The sequence below is a fragment of the Falco peregrinus genome, chromosome 14 (assembly GCF_023634155.1).
Source record: "Falco peregrinus isolate bFalPer1 chromosome 14, bFalPer1.pri, whole genome shotgun sequence".
Lineage (NCBI taxonomy): Eukaryota > Metazoa > Chordata > Aves > Falconiformes > Falconidae > Falco > Falco peregrinus.
The window spans coordinates 6,496,464-6,516,203 of NC_073734.1; the positions used below are offsets into that span (position 1 = coordinate 6,496,464).

Here is a 19,740-nt window from a genome sequence, read left to right on the forward strand (position 1 = left end):
CTGAGCAGCTGCTTCTGCAGGGCAAACTGCCTGAGCTGGCAGCTGAAACCCAGCAGGCAGCAAACAACAGCTCTGAATCAACAAGGAAAATGCCTGGTCAAATAAAAGGGTCACCTTCTACTCAGGACACCATCACTGTCCTCCTTAGAGCACTGTCCATCAGCTTCTCTTTGGGCAATAGAAATGAAGGTGCCAAGAACTGAAGGAGCATCTGACCCACAAAGGTGGTCCCTCTGAAAGGGGACACACGTGGTAGATGTGCTTCGGGGGTCTGTCACCTCCCTTCCAGTGGACAAAATGACTTTTGTATCCCTGTGCCTATGTTTTCTGAGCTCTTCCAACAACGAAAATTTAAAAGGTTTGTTCTTTTTTCATCATTCAAAGCCAAACAATATGCCAAGAACACACAACTGGAACTAGGCAGAGTTGAAAAATATACTGGTCACTTTTTATTGAGCACCGAAGTGGCAGAACCTGCACATATCTAAGCACCATGGGCACAAACTGGGAAGGGTCTGCCGGTGGCTGCCACAGGTCCTTGGCTGCTGGAAGGCAGAGGTGCTCCCCTGGCAGTGCCAGCAGCGCTGGAGGATCTGGAAGGCCATGAGCATGGCTAGCACACAGTGATACACTTAAAGTTTATTATAGCACCAGACATGCTTTAAAGTGTACATGGAAACATTAGAAACATCCTACACTAGCGATTTCCTACTGCGCTTCACAAGACTGTTGTTAAGCCAAGTGTCTTTGGAGAGAAGACAAGCTGAGGACAACTCATTTGGCCTGTGTTTCGTTTCAACGTGTGTTGGATGTCGGTGTTGAAAACACAGCAGTTAGACAAGTGTCTGTGGCTTTTGCTTCTGACTTTGACAATTAATAACTTGAAAAGAATTAACTTCAAAAAAACCCCAAGCATTATAGCACCATAAGGAAGGGTGATGTCTTCGATAACACCCAGTAAACAGAAATCCAACAACAAATTATTAATTTGTAATTATTTTTTTTTTAAATCTTTTTGCAAGTAGAAAGTATCGTTACCACCCCATCCAGGAAGGCAGTCGGGTACATGCTTTTGTAGCTGCAAAAAAACCAGCCACTGAGGTGAATGTGTCCACTTGGATTAAGCACGTTTTTGGATGCTTTGCAAGATTAGGTTGAGATCTGAAGTTTTAATCTTGCAAATTTGTTAATGTTCAACACAAGTTTTTTAACTAGATCCTGACAGGTTTTTAGGCATTGAATTTTAAATAGAACAGCTTGGCACTTAATCTTTGGGGCTTAGCAGTAACCACTGAAGGCCTTTGCTCCTTTATTCAGAATTTGATTTTTCTGCAAAAAGTAATGCTGAAAAAAAAAATCCATCTGTTTCACTGAGCAACACCTTAGGAACAAGGCTGTATTAAGACTTTCATGACCAGCTGTGTTGCTTTAAGTTGTCAAGAAATGTCCGTGGCAAAGCAGAAAGTTTCTGGCCTACAGTGAGACTGAACGATAACTGTCTCCCAGCAGGAATTAAGGTATCATTGCATGAAATCGAATATGATAAAATTCTAAATATAGAGCTGTCCAAATATGGTGTTGCATTTAATACCTAGAACCTGGAAAAAAGGCACAAGAAGTGAATGGAGTTCAACAAACGAAGATATTTAGGTAAATGTGGAGCCCTTCATCTGTTCCTTTGCTCTGCAAAGCATCCAGGGGTGTGCCTGTTTACAATAGGAAACAGAAGAGCAGTTTGGCATCTTTCATCTCTCCAGCTGCAAATGTCATATGCAAAGTATCAAGTGTTTCATAGGCGTCTTAGCTTTGGCTTAAATCATTTGAGTGGAAAAAAAAATCCCATAGTTTGTGGGTTGAAGCAGACATTTGTGTTTGTGGATTGGGTATTTATATACACTGCTACTAATCTGCATATTAAAATGCTAATTTTATGCATGCAGATGGGGACACGTACTAAACGAGGAAGCAAACTTAGTTTCTTTTGCCTAGCAGTTCTGTCAGATTTGTCAAAATTAAATGCAACTGTCCCTTTAGAACTGCCACAGAAAAGGAAAACATCCACAGAAAATGTGTTTTCCATTTCATAATGCTAAACAGCTAAAAGAAGCTGTAAGCCCCAAATACTAATAACTTGACTGTAAGGATTTATGGAAGTCAACATAAAAGTACAGGACTTCTAAAGAGCAGTTGCCCATCTGCCAGACAGTCCTTTTAATCACACAAATTTATCCTGAATTTGCTTCCCTAATATGTGCAACAAATAATCCAGATTTCGGCCCTCTTCCTGAGGTTTTGCAAGTACAAAACCACAGCTGTATATTTTGTGAGTATTATTGACTTTGCTGGCTAAACCCAACAACTTAAAAAGACTGGCACACAAGTGTGTCTGCTTAGATATTGTAGAAAGAAATCTATTCCATCATTAGCCCTCAATTTGCAGCTTACCAGACTGAGAAGCTAAAGGAAAGCAACTTAAAAAGAAAACATATAAAACCGGTTTTGCTTCTAGCTTAGAGTGCCTCAAATTCTTAAGACTTCAGGTTTAGGCTTGTAAACTGGGTGTCAAACCTGGTGAACCCTAGGTATAAATAGGAAAAGAAGAAAACCTGCAGGTTTCTTCAAACTTTAAGCTTATGAAAAGGCTTATTTAAAGTAGTTGTTCGAGATAGACAGGCATTGGATTTGATCCAGAGAGCCCCTTTAGTCTTACAGTCTTGCCTATTTTAATGTAACTTAGATAGGATAATTAGGTACAATTCTGACGTCACTTCATTTTTATAATACTGTGTTATGTTCATGGTCGTTAAATCTGAATCCGTCACATAATACGCACATAAAGGGCAGGCTCTGTTCCAGCAGCCTGATAATGGCACTGTGGCTTATAGGGATCGGCTGGGAGGTATTTGCATTTCATTTCTAGAAGGGCAGCTCATAAACGGTGTGGTTTCTTTCAGGGGATCACATTTCTCCCCCTCCTGTTAGGCTTAAGATCTAGACTCATCCCGTTCCTTGAATAGTGAAGTCTTTTTATCACTGATGGGCAGGGATCGGGGTAATGCTGGAAATGTGCTCATGGAGATTTGGGATCAGCGTTCTTCCAAAACAGAAAACTGTTGGGTAAAGCGTTCCTTGACAGCTGCTTAACAGAGTGGTCCAGCTGGGTGAAAATCAAACAAGAAAGAGGAATTCAAATATTTATCCATCCTGGGATGTTTGCACAGAACTTGTCCTTATGTAGCTGTTTAATCTTAACAGTCAGCCTAATGTAGGCACATAAAAGAAACACTGAACTGCTTTGTTTTCGTAACTGCCAGTTAAGCTCAAGTTAGTTTTAAAGTGAAGCTGAAAGTGTTGAGAAAACCATCTTGGGACAGAAACTTTGGTATAATAAATATTTGCCTTCTTGTCTAATTCAAAGACTGATGAAATGATCTGCTTTTCAAGTTGGCTTCACTCTGGCCAGATACACATACGAGTGGGTCACAATGTTCAATGCAACTGCTCCCACACATAAAGTTATCCCACAAAATCACACGTGCCTGAGTATTTGCAAGACTGGCCCTTATTGTGATCAGTCCAGCATAAAGAGCTTTTAAATTTCTCTTGCAGGAGCAGTTATACCTGCATTAGAAGAAGCCCCTAAACAGAAAGTTCAAAGTCTTAAGGCACACAAATTTTTGCAGTACTTGTTTTTCATCCTGAAAATCACTCCATCCTCTGAACACCCACGAGGCAAAGGTTCTTCAAACAAATCAGGTGCATCTTGTGAAATTAGAATAAAAAGTGGGAAGGGGAGAGTAACAGTTGTGAAAGGCATTAACTTCTCCATGGACAGTTTGCAGAGCTCGGTCTCCCAGGCTGCAGGTTCTCAGGATACTTTTGCAGCACCATCTGTCAGCATAGGTGTTGGACGGAGCCTGAGGTATTCCCCTGTACATAGTTTTAAGGTGCTGTCCTTACACTGGTGTTTTGATGAGAGGTAACTTTACCCTCAAAAACCCCCATTTCTTTAAATGATGGCATAATAAGCATCAATTATTTTCACCTTTATTCACAGGAGACTTACCCAGGCACACTTTGATTAGCCTAAATCTTCTGCTGGTTTTTCACATAGCCAACCACATTGTTGGAATTGCTCCCTGTAAGACAAATAACAGCAAAGTCAGCTTTTATGTTAGTCTGCGGCAAATGTTTTCTCCAGGTTCCCTAAGCATTCCGGTTTTATTGGTCTTATTATTCAGCAGTTCTCTGGGAGAGCTGCAACAGCCCACCGGACAGAGGAAAGGAAATCCTTTCATGGTTATATCAGCTAAGCTGGCCACATTTGGCAGTTTGTAAATCTTATTGTATCAAAGATGTTATCTAGTTATATCTGAACAACACTTCCAATCTGATCTGACTGTACCCCTCTAGATCCAGGAGTTAGCAGGAACCAGGAGCTTTGAAGCCACGAGAAGAGAGATCTTCTGGAAGATTCTTCTGCTTTCTTTGAGACACATATCTATCAATTTGTGCAAGGGACCTGACACCTCTGGTGGCTGCAGATAACAACGACTGATTCACTGGGCTCCAGCCATCTCTTATCACGTACCACTGTACAAGCTCTTGGCAAAAGACCCTTCATTTGACAGAGGTTTGTGCTGGTCTGCAAGGAGTTCTGGGCCATGAGCAAAGCTCCAAAAATATATTTAAACATAACAAAAGGTTATTGGATTGAGTGTTTCTCACCCCTTGGGTGGGAACCCCTGGCAGAAGGCTGCACCATTTAACACATTGTGTTAATGTGAGTGCTGGAGATACTGATTCTTCAGAGTCCACAGTCAGGGACTTGCAGACCTTAAAATAGGATCTTTTGACTAAGGCAGAGAGAGTGGAGACTAAAGCATCTCTTTTTGCTACGTACAAACCTTCATTTTATAAGTAGCAAATTCCTTGTGAGCAATGCAATAACTATAAAGCTTAATAAAAGCAAACACTTCACGCCAGCAGCTTACCAAAATATTCCTTGTAATACTTATGCCTCAGGTTGCGTCCATCTGCAAAAGAAGGTACATAATAAGAACATATCCAGTTAGACTTCATCCTTTGTGTTAAACTCTGGCCTTCTATGTACGGCACAGAGAAATTATAGATATGGAAATAGTAACCTCAAAAACAGGAAAATAAAAGATCTCGGTAGCTGATGTACTGTAGGCTGTTATAAACCCCTTATAAAACTGTTTAGATTATTGAACTATGTGGACACAACTCTCCCTGAGAGTGTTTAACTGTTGGCCACTAGCATGTTATGTTCTTTACAGAGTCAAGGAATCACAGACTTTTTTAAACAAAAGAAAATTTGGGTAAAATTTCAGACCATCTACTAGTTTTTACATAATTCAAGTTCCAGCTAGGTTTTTCTGTTTATATAAATAATTATATAATTATTTAAGTTCTTAGGAATATACCTCATGTCTAAGAGCCATATAGCTATACATTACATTAGCTACTATGGATGTTATTAAAGAAAAAGTTATAAAATAATGAAAGAGATGATCAAAAACCCCTGGAAGAAAATCTTAGTCTTTTATGGAAGCAGTTCAGAGATCTGGTTTGATGCTTCCCCTGGCTTTCACAGGGACCGAATGGCAAAACTGGTGTCTCCGCTCTCTCCACTGAGGTGATTTGTAGCCCAGTGCAAACACATACCCTGCCACGCAATGAAGTTACACATACCTAGACACGCTATGAGCTTTCCTGGAAAACAGCTTGGCCTGTAAAAGGTCCTTTATTGGGCAAATGTGTTAGCAGAATAAAGGGAATAATGTTTTGGATGCGGAAAGCAAAATCAGAAGTCAAAACTGGAATTTGAAACTCATGTTTCTTAGTTAAGTGTGTAGTAATATATAATTATTTCGATTTTTTGTGCTGTGTAATAATGGCATGTGCAGGTTACTCCCTGTTCAGTTTACACAATCCCAAAGGACACAGGCATACAGAGCAAACAAGAAGCACGTCCCCTGCGTTGGGTACTTCACAGAGCTCAGCCAACATCAAGGGCATTAGAGACCTCAGATTGCTGCAGATGGGACTGTCTCCCAGCCCGGCTGTCACACACTGCCCTGGGGCCTCGGGCTGACCAGGAAACACAGGGAGGCCATGAGACCAGATGCACCACCAGATCTCCCTCAAAGCCAGTAAGAGCACATCGTCCCTTACTGGTGTTTGCATGACAGAGCAGGAAAGGACAGGAGATTTCCAGTCAGCTGACCTGGATTTCCACGGAGCTTGATGCACTGGCCCCTGTTAGGAATTCCTTCAGCCGTGTTGCCCGGGTTGATGATATGGCATTCATAGCCTGTGGGGCAATGCAGCGGCTCATCTCCATCCTCCGTGGTACTGCAGGCCTCAGCTGCAAAAGAAGCCAGCAGGTCATAAATCATGGCTTTAACACCCACCGGTATCCAAAATCTGACAGTATGGCCACCTTCTTCTGTATCACCTCCCAGATGAGATCTCAGACCACTTCCCATGCAAGGGTACCGAGGGGTGACCACCTCCAAAGCAGCCTGGCAGAGCAGGTGCTGCAGCTCACACCTTACGGGAGAACTGAGGTGCCTAGCCTGACATGGGGAGCGGGGGTCAGCCTGATCGCCTGTAATGACAGCCACCCCACAGCCTGTTCTGCAGGGTCTGTGTGCGGGCTGGACAGCGGTGAAGACAGCCCACCACTGCCCACCACTGATGGGTGGTCCCTCCACGAGCCCCTCCAAGCAGCCCTAAGTCTGTTCCAGCCAGTGTTTCGGGCTGGGTGAGGAATCAGGGAAACGCGACCAGGAAGCTGGCAGTTTGCTGCTTTGTTCTTTGCTCCACACCCATTAACTTACTGATGAATTTAAACCTCAGATGTGACTCACTATGGAAAAAGGCAGTACCACCCCCTGCTGCAAATGGAGGCTTTAACCGCCTTGACTGTGGGTATCCAGCAAGTGCAGAGCAGAATAAGAAAGTAAAGCAGGAGTCACAGGCACTTTTTGTGTTCATTAAAGGTACAGATTATGCAGGGACACTCCACCCCTTCATTTGCCAGGATTTTAATTTCAAGGACCTCTGCTATAATCCTCGTGCCATGACTGATGGTTCTTATTTCACTAATTACTCCCTTAAGCTGAGATGAAGGTGTTATGATAAGAACAAATAATATAATCATGACAAGGATGGATGAGAAGGAACCTATTTTATGTTATTTCTAGCAGTGCAACTCCAATGAGCTGGAGGCAGAATTGTCCCTTGAAGAACTAGGAGCTTCCATAATAGATGAAAGTCAAGGTTTGGCAAGTCTGATACCATCTGTGTAAGACCAGAGAAGGTGATTTATTTACCTGTGTCTGACTAACGCTAATCAAAAGCTGGAATAGCTTTTCCATGAAGAAATTAAGAACTTCAGGCATACATGTATCTGGGAATGTCTTGTAGAAGAAAACTTCTCTTCCCACCTCCCCAGCTCCCTCCTTGTTTCTATTTGAGGTATTGGAAAAAATTAATTAAAAGACTTTTCCCTGTGAAATTAACCTGAGGAGCCCAATCTCATTAGCAATCTCCAAGCTTAGATGCTCCCAGCTCCATGTCAGCTTTACACAACTCTGCAGCAGTTTGCCAAGGCTCTTGTTCAAAGCAGCCTTCAGACCCAAGAGCCCCAGCCCCAGCCCCAAGCATCTGTGTGATGAGGCCACTCTGGATTAAAAGATCTAATCCAAGTCCGCCCACAGCCTATCAGGAAGCTGGCAGAAAATATATGTATGCTGATAAAGCCTTTTTCTAAAAAAAAAGATATATTTCTACTTATGTCAAGAATGGATACAGAGCCAGTTCCCTGGATTATTCCTAGTGCTCTGTTGGATAAGCCATATCCATAAAAAGCAACTGGTTTACTGCACCAGAAACTAGCCCACAGCACCACACAGAGTTATTCCCATGGAAACTCCAGATAACTCCAGCAGCCCCAGCCTCCCTACATCCCTGGCAAGCCCTGTGTGTGATGAATGTATTATTTAGTGCCTTTGTATAATTACCAATATTGCAGAGAAGACAGTGAAATGTACTGTACCTTGTAAGACTTCCTCTGGGCCATCCAAAAGCCACCCATTTCCTCCCAGCCAGCGGGGTTTGGGCTGAACCAACCAGTCTAAAACTGTGAAAGACAGAAACAAGAAATGACAGAGTCAAGGCAGAGCAGCCATAAGGCACACAGCTATGGGAAAGTCATAGATTTCCTCTAACAGCCAGTGGCGAGGCTGCAGGCTCCTGAAGGATGAAGTTTTCAGCAACATATTAATATTCATGCTCTTCTTGTCCCAGTGGCAAGAGAACCACAGATGTTACCCAAGGCCAAAGCAGCTCTTGTTGCCCATCCTCCATTCCGATGGCACACATCAGATGAGACAGCTGCCTCGCTTATGTGAGCACTAATTCAGATTGGGATTACTTCTTTCCCTGAATATATAATCTCTGGAAAAGAACTGGCTTCAAGTGATTTCTACAGTTTGTGCTGGTGGAAATTTTGCAGCGCCAGCTTGCCTTAGATTAATTTTTCAATCCAGAAATCAGAAGTGTGGAACTGAAGCTTTATCCTCAATTCACATTCAAACCGTGCCTCCCACCCGACACCCAACGCACAGGGGGGTGACTACCATCATTTCTGCATGCTTCTCTCTACCACTTTGATCGCTGGGTCCACTCTACCTGGTGGTGGCTGTACAGACTCCAGACAGGCGTAGATGCACCCATTGTAGCAGCAGCGCTTGTGTCTTTCACACTCCGAATCCGAGCGGCAGCTGGGCACCTCACAGGCTCGGTCAGGCAAAGTCTGGGGTGGTGGGGGGCAGCGGTCGTTCTTCTGGTAGTGGGAACTGTGAGAATGAAGAGGGTACTCATAATCCTTGCAAAGAAAAGAAAAGGAAACAAAGGTTTGGCATAAGGTGAATACCAAACATCCCATCAGTTGATACAGAAGAGGGATTTTCAAAGTGGTTTTCAAGTATTCATTAGAGAGGAGAATTAACTGTTCAGCTTCCCCAGCCCTGTCTTTAGCCCACTGAAGAGACAGCTATATGGTCACCTTAGCACACTGCTTTGGAAACACCAAACCACCAAATTATTGTGTGGAACTCATTTCATAATTAAGGTTATTGCAATGACAATGAGGAGGTAGAAGAAAAAATATCTTTTGAAGTCTTTTATACTTGTCTGGGAAACACAGAGAAAGACTCCAGGCATCCTCATGACAAGCATGCCCAAACACTTTAATAGTAAATCAGTGGAAATGATGACACTGGATTGTTTTGAGGTTATGTCCCCAATGGGACCTGGAACTATAATGTCCCAAGTAGCACCTGTCTCCTCAATAGGCTTCTTCTACCTTCATCACCTTCTCCTGGACCAGAATTTATCGGGGTGTCTTTCAAGCTTATCCCCTGTGGGGTCCTGGGTTGTTAAATTGGAGACCATTTCTAAAACATGAAACGATCTGGGTGAGATCTGTCAGTTTAATCCCAAAGAAAATGAAGCCACAGTTGACTACAGCAGAAAGGAGCCCAGCTGCTGCTCACTGCACACCAAAAGGACAAGGAAGATTTAAAGTGGATTAACAGGCACCGGATTTTACCAGGAACATTTTTAAGAGGCAGCATTCAGATGTTATTCACACTGGCAGGATTTCAGCAAGAAGCCAACTCCCTCCGACAGAGGTGAATGAATCACCCAAGCCCACTCCTTTCTCACCTGTGGCTAAACCACTCACCTCTGGGCTGGGGCTCAGCTCCCCACAGCAGCACAAAGTACTCAGAAAGGGCAAACATTCTCAGGTCTATTAAGAAACAATAAGCTCTAATCAAATTAAAAGATGGATTCAGGATTTGTGCTTTTAAAAGAGATCAGCATCTAGCCAGCGGTCTGACGTGAGCGCTGCCATGCACTCGCTAGCAGGCTGTTGCGTTTATGAGTCTATAGGTACTTGGCCCGATCGCTGCCGTGTTGTGAAATCAGTGACAAATAACTGGGGTTGATATTCCAAGAAACAACGTGGTGCAACTGTCCCTGAGGGGGTCTCTAGGAAATTTCACCATCAGGCTATGGAGAAATACGAGGTGAGACTCATATCCCTCTTTATCTACACACTGCCACATCCTCTTTTTTTGGAAACCTCCCAATGGCTTCTGTGGAGCATGTGTGCCTTTGCGAAACAGCATGTCCTGACATCTACTGGCCAAAAAATGTCCCAGGAGAGGCCCCAGGAGGTTCCTTGGCCTGGGGACCGACCACTGGCCCGCACAGCCTCTGCTGCTGCATGTGACCGAGCAGCAATCGTGAAAACTACATCATCTTCCCTCCCCTGGGATAATTTGTAATGCAGAGCATAAAGGCAGTCCCAAGGAACAGCACAAGAAATATCGATGTGCATTGTTTGTGGTATTGATGTGAGAAATTTGACTTGCACACTGCACACGGTGCAGCATGGTGCTGGTAGGGTGGTGGGTGGCTTTTACACCAAAGCTGACCTCGGTTCTTTGAGCCATAGCTGGGGGAAACGGAGCGCAGCAAAGGTTCTCTGCTGCCTGGTTGCACAGCAATCGAGTGTCAGCCAGTGTGGAAGTGTAGAGACAAGCCAGGATGATTAAAAGTTTTAATTTCTTTCACTAGATCTATGTTTTAAAAAATCCATATCATTGTTAGATCTCTAACTGGTTAAGTGTGTCTGTGTGGGTGAGACAGGGGATTCCTAATATTTCCACAAATGACAGGCTCCTGCCCCATTCCCATTATCAGCCTGACTTGTTCCCAATATCAATAAACGATTTTTTTATCCTTTTTCCTTTGTTGTTTCTATACAGTGAACAAGAAACTGCTCAAAACTCCTTCTGTGAGGTTGCTTTCCCATGAACTGGTAGGCTGTTTGAACTACAAAATAGGTTTGAAAAATAAAATTTCCTAATTTTGATATTTTCAATGTTAAAGTATAAAACAAAGTGTAAGCTATCACATCACCCCATTTCTCAAAAGCTGAAAACACTCCAGCTTTCAAATGACATGCTTTTGAATTGAAGATACTGAAAGTTCAACTTTTTTTTTGCTGTTGTTGGATTTTAAATAGAGGAAATGCTTGGACCAAGTATAATTTTGGGATATAAGAGAGCATTTAAGAGTATATCTATGCAGTTCCAAACATTTAACCGGTCTTGTTGGAGAGAGCATTCATCCTGGAAGGTCACCATTTACTACTCTGTTACTTGAAATGTCAGCTGCAGGCTGAAATGTGACCAAAATTGGCCAATAATGGATACAAGAAAAAACCCACCCAACCCCCAAACAATTACTGCAGTTGCTTCACAGATGATTCAGAAACTAAGAAGCCAAAATTGCAATGAACAGCTGGCTCAATGAATGAGATTTCCGTTTGGGAACAATATAACGTTTTTAGCCAAATAACTTTGTACCTTATGACCTCCCCGCCCATTTTCTCTGTTCACCTATTGCCCTGAACCCCTTTCTTTCAAAACTTCAGGGTCAAAAAATACGTTACGCACTCAGTCTAATAAAATCATTGCCGCTGGCTTATTTATACATAAAACCCTAGTGGGAAACAGGATTCCCTCATTCCCAAAATAATCTGGTTAGGGTATCTCCAGGTGTGGGTTGCAAGGTCTTTTTAAAAGCTCTCCCAGGATTCACAGTGTGGCTCTGAGCATAGCTCGGATTTATTATTTTTACAGATCGTGACGACAGTCAGGACCTCTTCCTTTAAGAATATTTTTCAATGCCCGAGTCAAACTGCTGTTTCCCATGGCCACTTACTAAAACCTTTTAATGAGAATATCTGCCTTAGAGATATCCAGAAACAAATGAGAAAAGTTCAGAGTTCAGCTGAGCAACCCTGGAGGTCAGGAAAGATGTCTCAGAAAAACCTGACCGCAATCGCTCACTCTCAACCTGTATTTTCAATAGTAACCGTGGGATGCAGTCTACCTCCAAAGAATTCCGGGTCTGTTCTATTATTTGTGCCTGAAACTGGACCCTGGGCTTGTGTGGAAGCACAATTCCCTGCTAATTCATCTTCTGCACGGCCACCCCTGAGACCATGCGTGAGGTTTATTCCCAGGCTGTGGTCACCGGTTCTGCCCCTGGCAGGTATTTCCAAACACTGGCCATAAACCATTTTTTCTGTGAAACAATACAGGGTTGGGAGGAATTTAGAGCCCTCCAACATTTCAGTCAAAGACCTGGAAACACACAGATCATTGGGGATCAAAGTTGCAAATACCAGACTGAAGGAGGGTTAAATTGTCTGAAGGACAAGACCAAAACAATAGGAATAATATTCTCCTGCTATTGACTCTGGATTAGCACTTTTGGTTCTGGTGTCTGCAGTACTAGAAGATTGTTGAAAAAGTAGGGTGGGCTCAAAGAAGATGCACGATAGCAATTAGAGGACTGGAAAGCAGGGAATACAGTGCAAGACTTTGGTGTGTGCATGCAGGTTTCAAAGGGGAGGCCGAGGACTGCCCTGCTCATACGTTACTCCAAGGCATACGCAAGACAGAAATCTTACGGGAGGTGTGATAATCTGGTAGAGAAAGAGGCTATCTCAGGGTTGATTTATGATAGCGAGCTGGAGGGTAAATAAATTGTTGGAAGAACATTACAGCAGCTGTGAGGAATTCTTCATTTTTGGAAATCTTTAAAAGAAGACCGGACCTTTTTTCTGAAACACTTGATGCAATTGACACTGGAATAAAATCAAGACTGCCTCAGGTTTTCCCAGTAGACATGGGGATGTCTTGATAACGAACTGAAGACCACTCACAGGTAGCTCCCTCCCTCTGCCCTTTGGAAACAGTCCACAGACTGCGGGGGCTGCAGAACACCAGCTGCAAATCACTGAACTTGACAAGTGTCCCCCTGGCTGTAAAATACTTGGATTTGCTACAAACTGGAAGCCCAGCTCCTCTATCCCACTGTGACTGCCAGTTTTATCTTCTCACTGCATTCCCTCTCCTCTTTCACCCTTCTCCATTCCGAACCGAGCCCTCCTTGCCAACCAACACCCTTCCTCAGACACCTTAACGAAACACTCCTGGCCAGACCTCCAGGCAGGTCCTCATCATAGCACCTGCTCATCATTCTGCCGCCAGCAGTTTGCTGGATGCATTCCTCCTGCTGCAGTCCATTTTTTGGACTCAGATAACATAACTCTCAGTCAGCTCCCTACCCCCACCACCTCCTTCCCCTACAGACCTTGCCCATGCCCTTCTGGGGGTCCCACAGGGATGTCTATGGCCCAACTCCTGTATGGCTGCATGTTGCCATAAGTACCTCCATCTGTTATCCCTCTGTCCAAGTGACTCACAGATCAGTTGTTCCACCCACAGCCTCTGATTTCTGAACTGTAGAGAACATACAGCGTTTGGTAGAAAAGAAAGCATCTTTTGAGAAACAAGAGGGGCTGCCAAAACTGACTGTTGGTGGATAGGAGGATGGAGAGTGAACGCCTTCCTCCTTACAAGGCTTTGAGGAGAAGGAAAAAGAAAAGCATTTTCTGTTTTCCCTAGATAAGCTGTCTCTGTCACTGTGAGCAATTCTAGCTGAGCTTGCCAGATCAGTAGCACCTGGATTCACGACTGCCAGAAAAAACAGTCCTTTGAAGAACTGCAGATTGAAAGAGGAGGATATATCCTCAGGGGAGCAAGCTCTGCGCTTCTACAGAGCCCATTATCTGAAGATCAACATGTAAATTCCTGTTCTACCTCTGTCCTATCTCTCTGGGTCATTCACTTCGTAGGTCCTATTAAATTTGAGCTTCGCATTGAAATATGACACAAGAACATCATAATAAATGCACTTTCCAGTGAGTGATTTTTGCAGGAAACACAGCACTTCATGTCACTGTTTCCCAATTAAAGTGCAAACCAGATGATACTCTGTCCCAGGGGAGGCTACAATGAACAAAATTTCTTTTTGTGAAATACTGGGGTGCCTTTCAAATATCAGCACAAAATTTTCTGCAAAATTTCAAGGAGACAAGAGCACAGTATTTTGGTCCATTCAGCACGAGTGAAAGACATGTGTCACACTTTTGAGTCAGCAATCACACAAACCAAATATAACTGTCCCCAAACATCACTCTAGATGTCATGGTCAAAAAAGCATCCTTTTTAAATTAAAAGCTCTTATACGTGGCTGCAGAAAACAAGTGGAGGAATCCCCATGTGACACCGAGGAGCTGTTTATGCACATGCAATGGCTGGAAGATGCTATGAAACCTGGGCACGAGAAAACAGACTGGCTGGGGCTTCCACTTAAGTGATTCAAGGGGCAGAAGCCTTGGGTCAGTGCTGGCTCCTCAGGGGACTTTAATGGAGTAAGTCAAAATTTCAGATTCAATTTTTTTTTTTTCTTCCTAAACAGCAGGTCCTGAAAGTCAAGCTATCAAATTATCTTCTTTTTTTTTTTTTTTTTTCCCTCCCAATTTCCTCCATGGCCACTTCTAACAGTCTTTTGGCCCAGACACACCAGAACAAGACCCAGCACCATTGTCTCCTCCACTCACAGTAACTTGTTGCTGCTTTAGTTTCAGTTCTGGCACTACTGCTCTAAGTACCATTGCAGATCTGGAAACGGTGGATGCGCCCAGTACCCCACGCAAGTCTGCCAAAAGTGAGCGGGGACAGACGGTGCCACGGAGCGGCTGCCAGGGTGTGGGCAGCTCTGCTCCCTGTGAACGTGCCAGGCAAAGCACCCCCAGGAGAGCGGATTTCTCTGATCAGCCCCCAATGCCCATTAAGGTGATTGGTATGTTACTCTGACACTGTGGATCTGGAGGTCTCTGTGCTCTGGTGATTTACAAAAACCTAGGCAATGCCACCATCCCTCTAGTACACACTGTCCCCAGGAGCCAGACACTTGCCCAACGTTACCCCAAAAGGCAGCGGAGGAACTGGGCAGGGGACCCTTCTTCCTGCTCTAAGCAATAAATCACATCTTCTTTTCACTAAATCTATTCCCAGGCAGGCAGGGCTTGCATTCCCCTTCTCCCCATTCTGGCTTCCCTTGCTGCCCGATGAAGTTTCTAGGAGAAGCAGTGTCGCTGCCGTACCAACACCTCACTGTTCCGAGTGTGCTTTACAAGCTTCCCATTGCAGCAGCTAGGTGGCAAAAGTTTGGGAAACTCAGTGCAACCCTGTTATAAGGAGACAGCCTGCGGATTCAAATACGTCTTATTCTAAAATGATACAGACAGATAAAGAAAACTCCCATTTCACGGTGAGCATACCCGGCTCCCCCTAAATCACCCACCGCAGTTTACTCACATCATATTTCTCTGTCATTTTCAGATGTAGAGCACGCTTCCAGAGATTCCTTGCACAGCCCGTATCGAGCAGCAAAACTAAGACACACAAGGCTGCAGTGAAGATCTTTTTACAGAAATGCATCTCTGACAGCACCCTGGAATCCATTTTCCCAGGGAGAGATCGAATAAGGAGCCCGGCTTTCGGGATCCAGACGATACAGTCTTGGCAAGGAGGGAGGGAGGCAGGGTGGGAGGCAGAGCGAGGGCTGATCGCTGGTGAGAGCTGCTTCTCGCTGCGCAGATTCTGGGAAGGGAAAGGGGAAAAAAAAAAAATAAAGGAGCCCACAAGCAGAAGGCAGGAGCTGCTGTTGAACTTCTTTACTCAAAGTTAGATCAGGTTCTCGGCTCACATGTTTGCACAAAGCACATGCTCTCCTTGAATGATAGATGGGAAGATTATTTGGAAAGATTATTTTTAGACCTTTGTTCCCAACATCTGGCATCCTCAGAGAGCCCCATTCAAAGCCAAAGCGTGGGATCAGATGACAGCTGCCGCAGGGGGAAATAAAGGTCTTGGAGGGGTGGGCTCGGCAGCTTCTAACAAACAGCTCACCCAAACTTTCCAAGCTACTCAGCTCTCCCTTTGTGTGCTTCCCATTGTGCCCTGAGCTCTGGTTTTGGATCATGTTCTGACAAAGTGATAACTTCATGTGAAGATTGCTTGAAGGAAATGATTTAAAGACATGATAAACATGCAGGGGCTTTAATTAAACCAAGTTGACGTTAGCTTTCTGCAAATGATTTCAAAGAAGGGGAAGGCATGGCCATTGGGGAAAAATAAATCCATATGCATGGGTGGGGAATAGGGAAGGAAGGTGATTTAGAAATGACATGACCAAATGGAAAGCAAGGAAGGGGACGTGAGTCAGGCTGTGCTGACAATGGGAGTGACAGAGAGACTGGACGTGGGGTATTAGAGAGCTACGTGGACATTCAGGCACCCAGGTGCCTGAAGGACAAGAATGTACTTATGAAGTCAGGATGAAAGCATCCCAGCATCCTGCCTGGGACAGAGGCAGAGGCAGGTGCCAAAGAAAAAGTATGAGCACAGGGCAACTGTTACATATACATGAGTACAGATACATATGTATATGTGTGCACGCACATACTTTCACAGCCTTCAGTAATGCTGTTCAGGGCTTCCTGAGCCAAATGTGGGGGCTGGATTTTTTATAATCCCTCACGAATTTCTCCTCCAGCAGCTTGTCCAGCCTCCACCTGGAATGAAGGAAGAAATAGAACAACAAAGGTAGTCGAGATACGAGCACTAAGACCTGCTTGCCTTCAGTTTAGCCTGACTGCAGCCCTGCTCTATAGCCTAGGCAGAGCAGAGTGGATGCAATGAATTTATTTTATATCTGCTGTAAAATGGGTCTGCACAGGAGCGTTAGACCCTGTGGACAAATACAAAAAAAATCTTCCAATTCTTCCTTATACCTGAAAGCTGTGGCAAGTCACTTTGATCCATGCCCAAGCGTCAACAGCTGCATGTAGGTGGTAGCCGAGGGATTTTACCTCCAAGCTTGCCAGAATATGGTGATAGGAATCTGAAGAGCGAGTGAAGTGTGGGTTTTAAAACCTCTGTATTTAATGGAACATATTTGATTTATTTAGAGATTGGGCGTTTACAGGGTTTCTAGCAGTTACGAGCTTTGGGACAGACCTTTCCATATCTCTACTGTCACAGAAATCTTCTTAGCCACAAAAGCTGTTCACTTCATGCCGGGGAATTTAGTTGGTAAGAGAAGCCAAGCAGATACTACTGTTATGGGAGGAAAGTAGAGAAAGAAGGGTGGAGAAAGAGAATGAAGAGTTAAACTGGCAGGGTCAACCCCCCTCACAGCTGCAGCAGTGTAAGGAGGTCCTCCTGGGACAGGCAGAGCAAGCTGCCCTGCCTCTGCTGGAGTCTATGGACTCGCAAAGGAGCTCTGATGGCAAGTGTCTGGGAGGGGATCCCTGTGGAGATGCAATGACCGCATATTGCTGTGTTTGTATAATCCTCATCACTGCTTGATCCACAGGTTGTTCCTGCAATGGTATGACAGTCACTCCCTAAGGCATGAACAGGGTTTTTTGGGGATGACGGGCTTTGGGGGGACCCCATGGCACAGTTGCTTCTGGGACAGATGAGGACAGGGAGCGTGCATTTGGGTTGGAGAGCCTTTCATGGTACAGAGGCTTCATCACCCTCCACCAGGCTGCTGAGAAGACTCTCAGCAGAAAGCATGACTCCAGGTCCTTGTCACCTGCTTTGCACAATCCTGCTGGTTCTCCTCTCTTCCAAACCTGTAGCCACCCATTTAAAACAGTATTTATCCCAGTTTGCCTTTAAACAGGTCAATTCCCTCAGGCTGTCTTCTCTTCTGCATTTGATAAGGGCGACTGGGGACAACCCATGTCCACAGGTCAGTCTGTGGTTGCGGAAGTGACTCCCTAATGACCGAAGTGGTACCTCCAGATAAGGCTGAGCTCAGCACCTACAAGTCACTGTCATCTGCACCCAGATGTCATCCAAATATCATCCAAAATCAGTACAGGAGTTAGTGAAAGGCACATTCAGACATCTTCAGTGCATCCAGAGAGGAATATATCACTGCCATAAGACTTCAGCTTGGTTTTTTATTGCTCAGAGAACTTTGTCTGACACAACAGGATGCCTCCAATTCCTTTTAAAAACAAATCTCTCCTGTTTGTTGCAATATTAATAGCTGTACCTTGATAAAGCACCTTTCAGGCACAACCAGGAGCTCCCACCAGTGTCCTGACTCCTGTATTGTAAGGTGACAAATGATACGGCTGGTTGCACAGAATAAACAAGATTTTTTTCTTAGAGTATTCCTGCTTCAATTATGTCTTTGTGCTGATATTTCACTTGTCTATTCTTGCTGAAACCCAAACCAGCATGAAACAACAACTGTTCACGATAAATCTCCCTAATTTAAATTATTTTTTTGTTGTTTGATCCATATATTTGCAATCTCGACTTGGAGCAATTAATTCTAAAGATTAATAGCTACTTTGGACACTATTTACTGGCCTTTCTTTTGGCAGATATAAGCTTTGACATTTACCCAGGAGAAACTGGGCTCTGTGCATTACAGTTCAAGGACTGTATACCAAAGTGAGAATTCTCCTGCAGGACCAAACTGCAACAGCTGGTCATGGTCTTCACATAAAAATGAACTTAGGCCTCCTGCACACAACCATTTCACCTTAACTTCCCAAAGTACTGCATGCAGTGCCTGGACTGGATTACCCCTACTAGCAACTGGGGAAACTGAGGCACGGGGTGGGTGATTTGCTGAAATTAGACCTTCTTCCATCTGCACCACCAGTCTGCTAGAGTTATAAAAGCTCAGCCTGGGCCAGGGCTCTGTGCTTCAGTGCTCTATATTCACACTGAAGAGGGAATTCTTCATGCCACCCTTTTCCATTCCTCATGTGGTTCTGCCTTCAATCTGTCCTAGAAACTAAGTAAGGGATTTTACATTTTTTACAGGCCTAAGACACTTCTTTAGCTGGCAAGGATATACTTCTCACCTTTTCCAGATATCCCCTGGCAGGGATGTGTCATCACAGGACAACTGGAGGACAGCTTTACCCATTTCATATCTACGTTGCCCTCCTATTAGGAGCCCAGTGCACACCTAAAGCAAGAGAAGCTTTAGTTTGCACAGTTATGGAGGCTCCTTGCTCCTGCTACAGAGTAGTTTATGTCTTATCAAGTTTGCTTTTGAATGGCCCATTCAGAAAACAAAAAAGAAAAAAAGAGAAAGCAAAAGGAAAAAAAAAAAGAAGCAGCTTTGACTTTCTGAAGAGTTTCTTGTTTAACAAAGCAGCTCTCTGCAGGTTTGTGGCTCAAACTATTAGTATAAAGCATTCTTAGCAGCTTGTGAAGTAATTATAGGAATCGGGCACAAATCCTTAGCAAACACAGCCACTGGCAATAATTAGAAATTTAAAATTTACTGCTAAGCAGATTTCTGAGTTGTGTTACTTTAAATGCTAGGTATTTGATAATATATGATGTTGTAAAAACTATTATTACAAGAAAGAGAGAAAATTAACCGCCATTTTCTCTTAGACTACATCTTATCTACAAACAACAGTCGGGCACAGTCATTTACTCTACGTGGAGCAACTCCCTCCGGTGTTGGTTACACCCATGTGAGGTTGCTGTATGGCTATCCTATGCAAAGTGGAATAAGTGATGCTGGTATAAACCACCCTTGTATTAATATAATGTCTTGGCTAGATTTGGCTCCTGCTTGTCTGAAATCCTGGGCATTCAGCAGGCGGGCAGCTATACTGACAGCTGAAGGAAAGCGACAAGTACAGTAATGCATAGGTACCCACAC

At 44.0% G+C, this 19,740-nt stretch overlaps 1 protein-coding gene across 3 annotated transcripts; it reads right to left on the reverse strand.

Annotated features, from left to right (window-relative positions):
- Positions 1-426: 426 nt before the first annotated feature.
- WFDC1 (WAP four-disulfide core domain 1) lies at positions 427-16,596 on the reverse strand. Of its 3 annotated transcripts, XM_027779403.2 has the most exons (8): positions 16,492-16,596; positions 15,342-15,626; positions 8,722-8,917; positions 8,087-8,170; positions 6,251-6,391; positions 4,995-5,036; positions 4,067-4,139; positions 427-3,157 (listed from the first exon to the last, which is right to left on the reverse strand). In XM_027779403.2, exons 2-7 carry the CDS (start codon positions 15,486-15,488, stop codon positions 4,087-4,089), a joined length of 663 nt encoding a protein of 220 aa, XP_027635204.1. In that variant the 5' UTR covers positions 15,489-15,626; positions 16,492-16,596; the 3' UTR covers positions 427-3,157; positions 4,067-4,086. The 3 variants fall into 3 exon arrangements, with proteins under 3 accessions (XP_027635204.1, XP_055675018.1, XP_005232244.1); XM_055819043.1 differs by lacking the exon at positions 16,492-16,596 and having other exon boundaries at positions 427-1,706; positions 15,342-15,775; XM_005232187.3 differs by lacking the exon at positions 16,492-16,596 and having other exon boundaries at positions 15,342-15,770.
- Positions 16,597-19,740: the final 3,144 nt, after the last annotated feature.

Excerpts from the sequence above, each read along its gene's own strand:
- WFDC1 (XM_027779403.2), bottom strand. The coding sequence starts at position 15,488 with ATGGATTCCAGGGTGCTGTCAGAGATGCATTTCTGTAAAAAGATCTTC. Across the intron at positions 8,918-15,341 it reads AAATGACAGAGAAATATGAT|GATTATGAGTACCCTCTTCA; the intron begins GTGAGTAAACTG and ends TTTCTTTGCAAG. Across the intron at positions 6,392-8,086 it reads CCCAGAGGAAGTCTTACAAG|CTGAGGCCTGCAGTACCACG; the intron begins GTACAGTACATT and ends CTTCTTTTGCAG.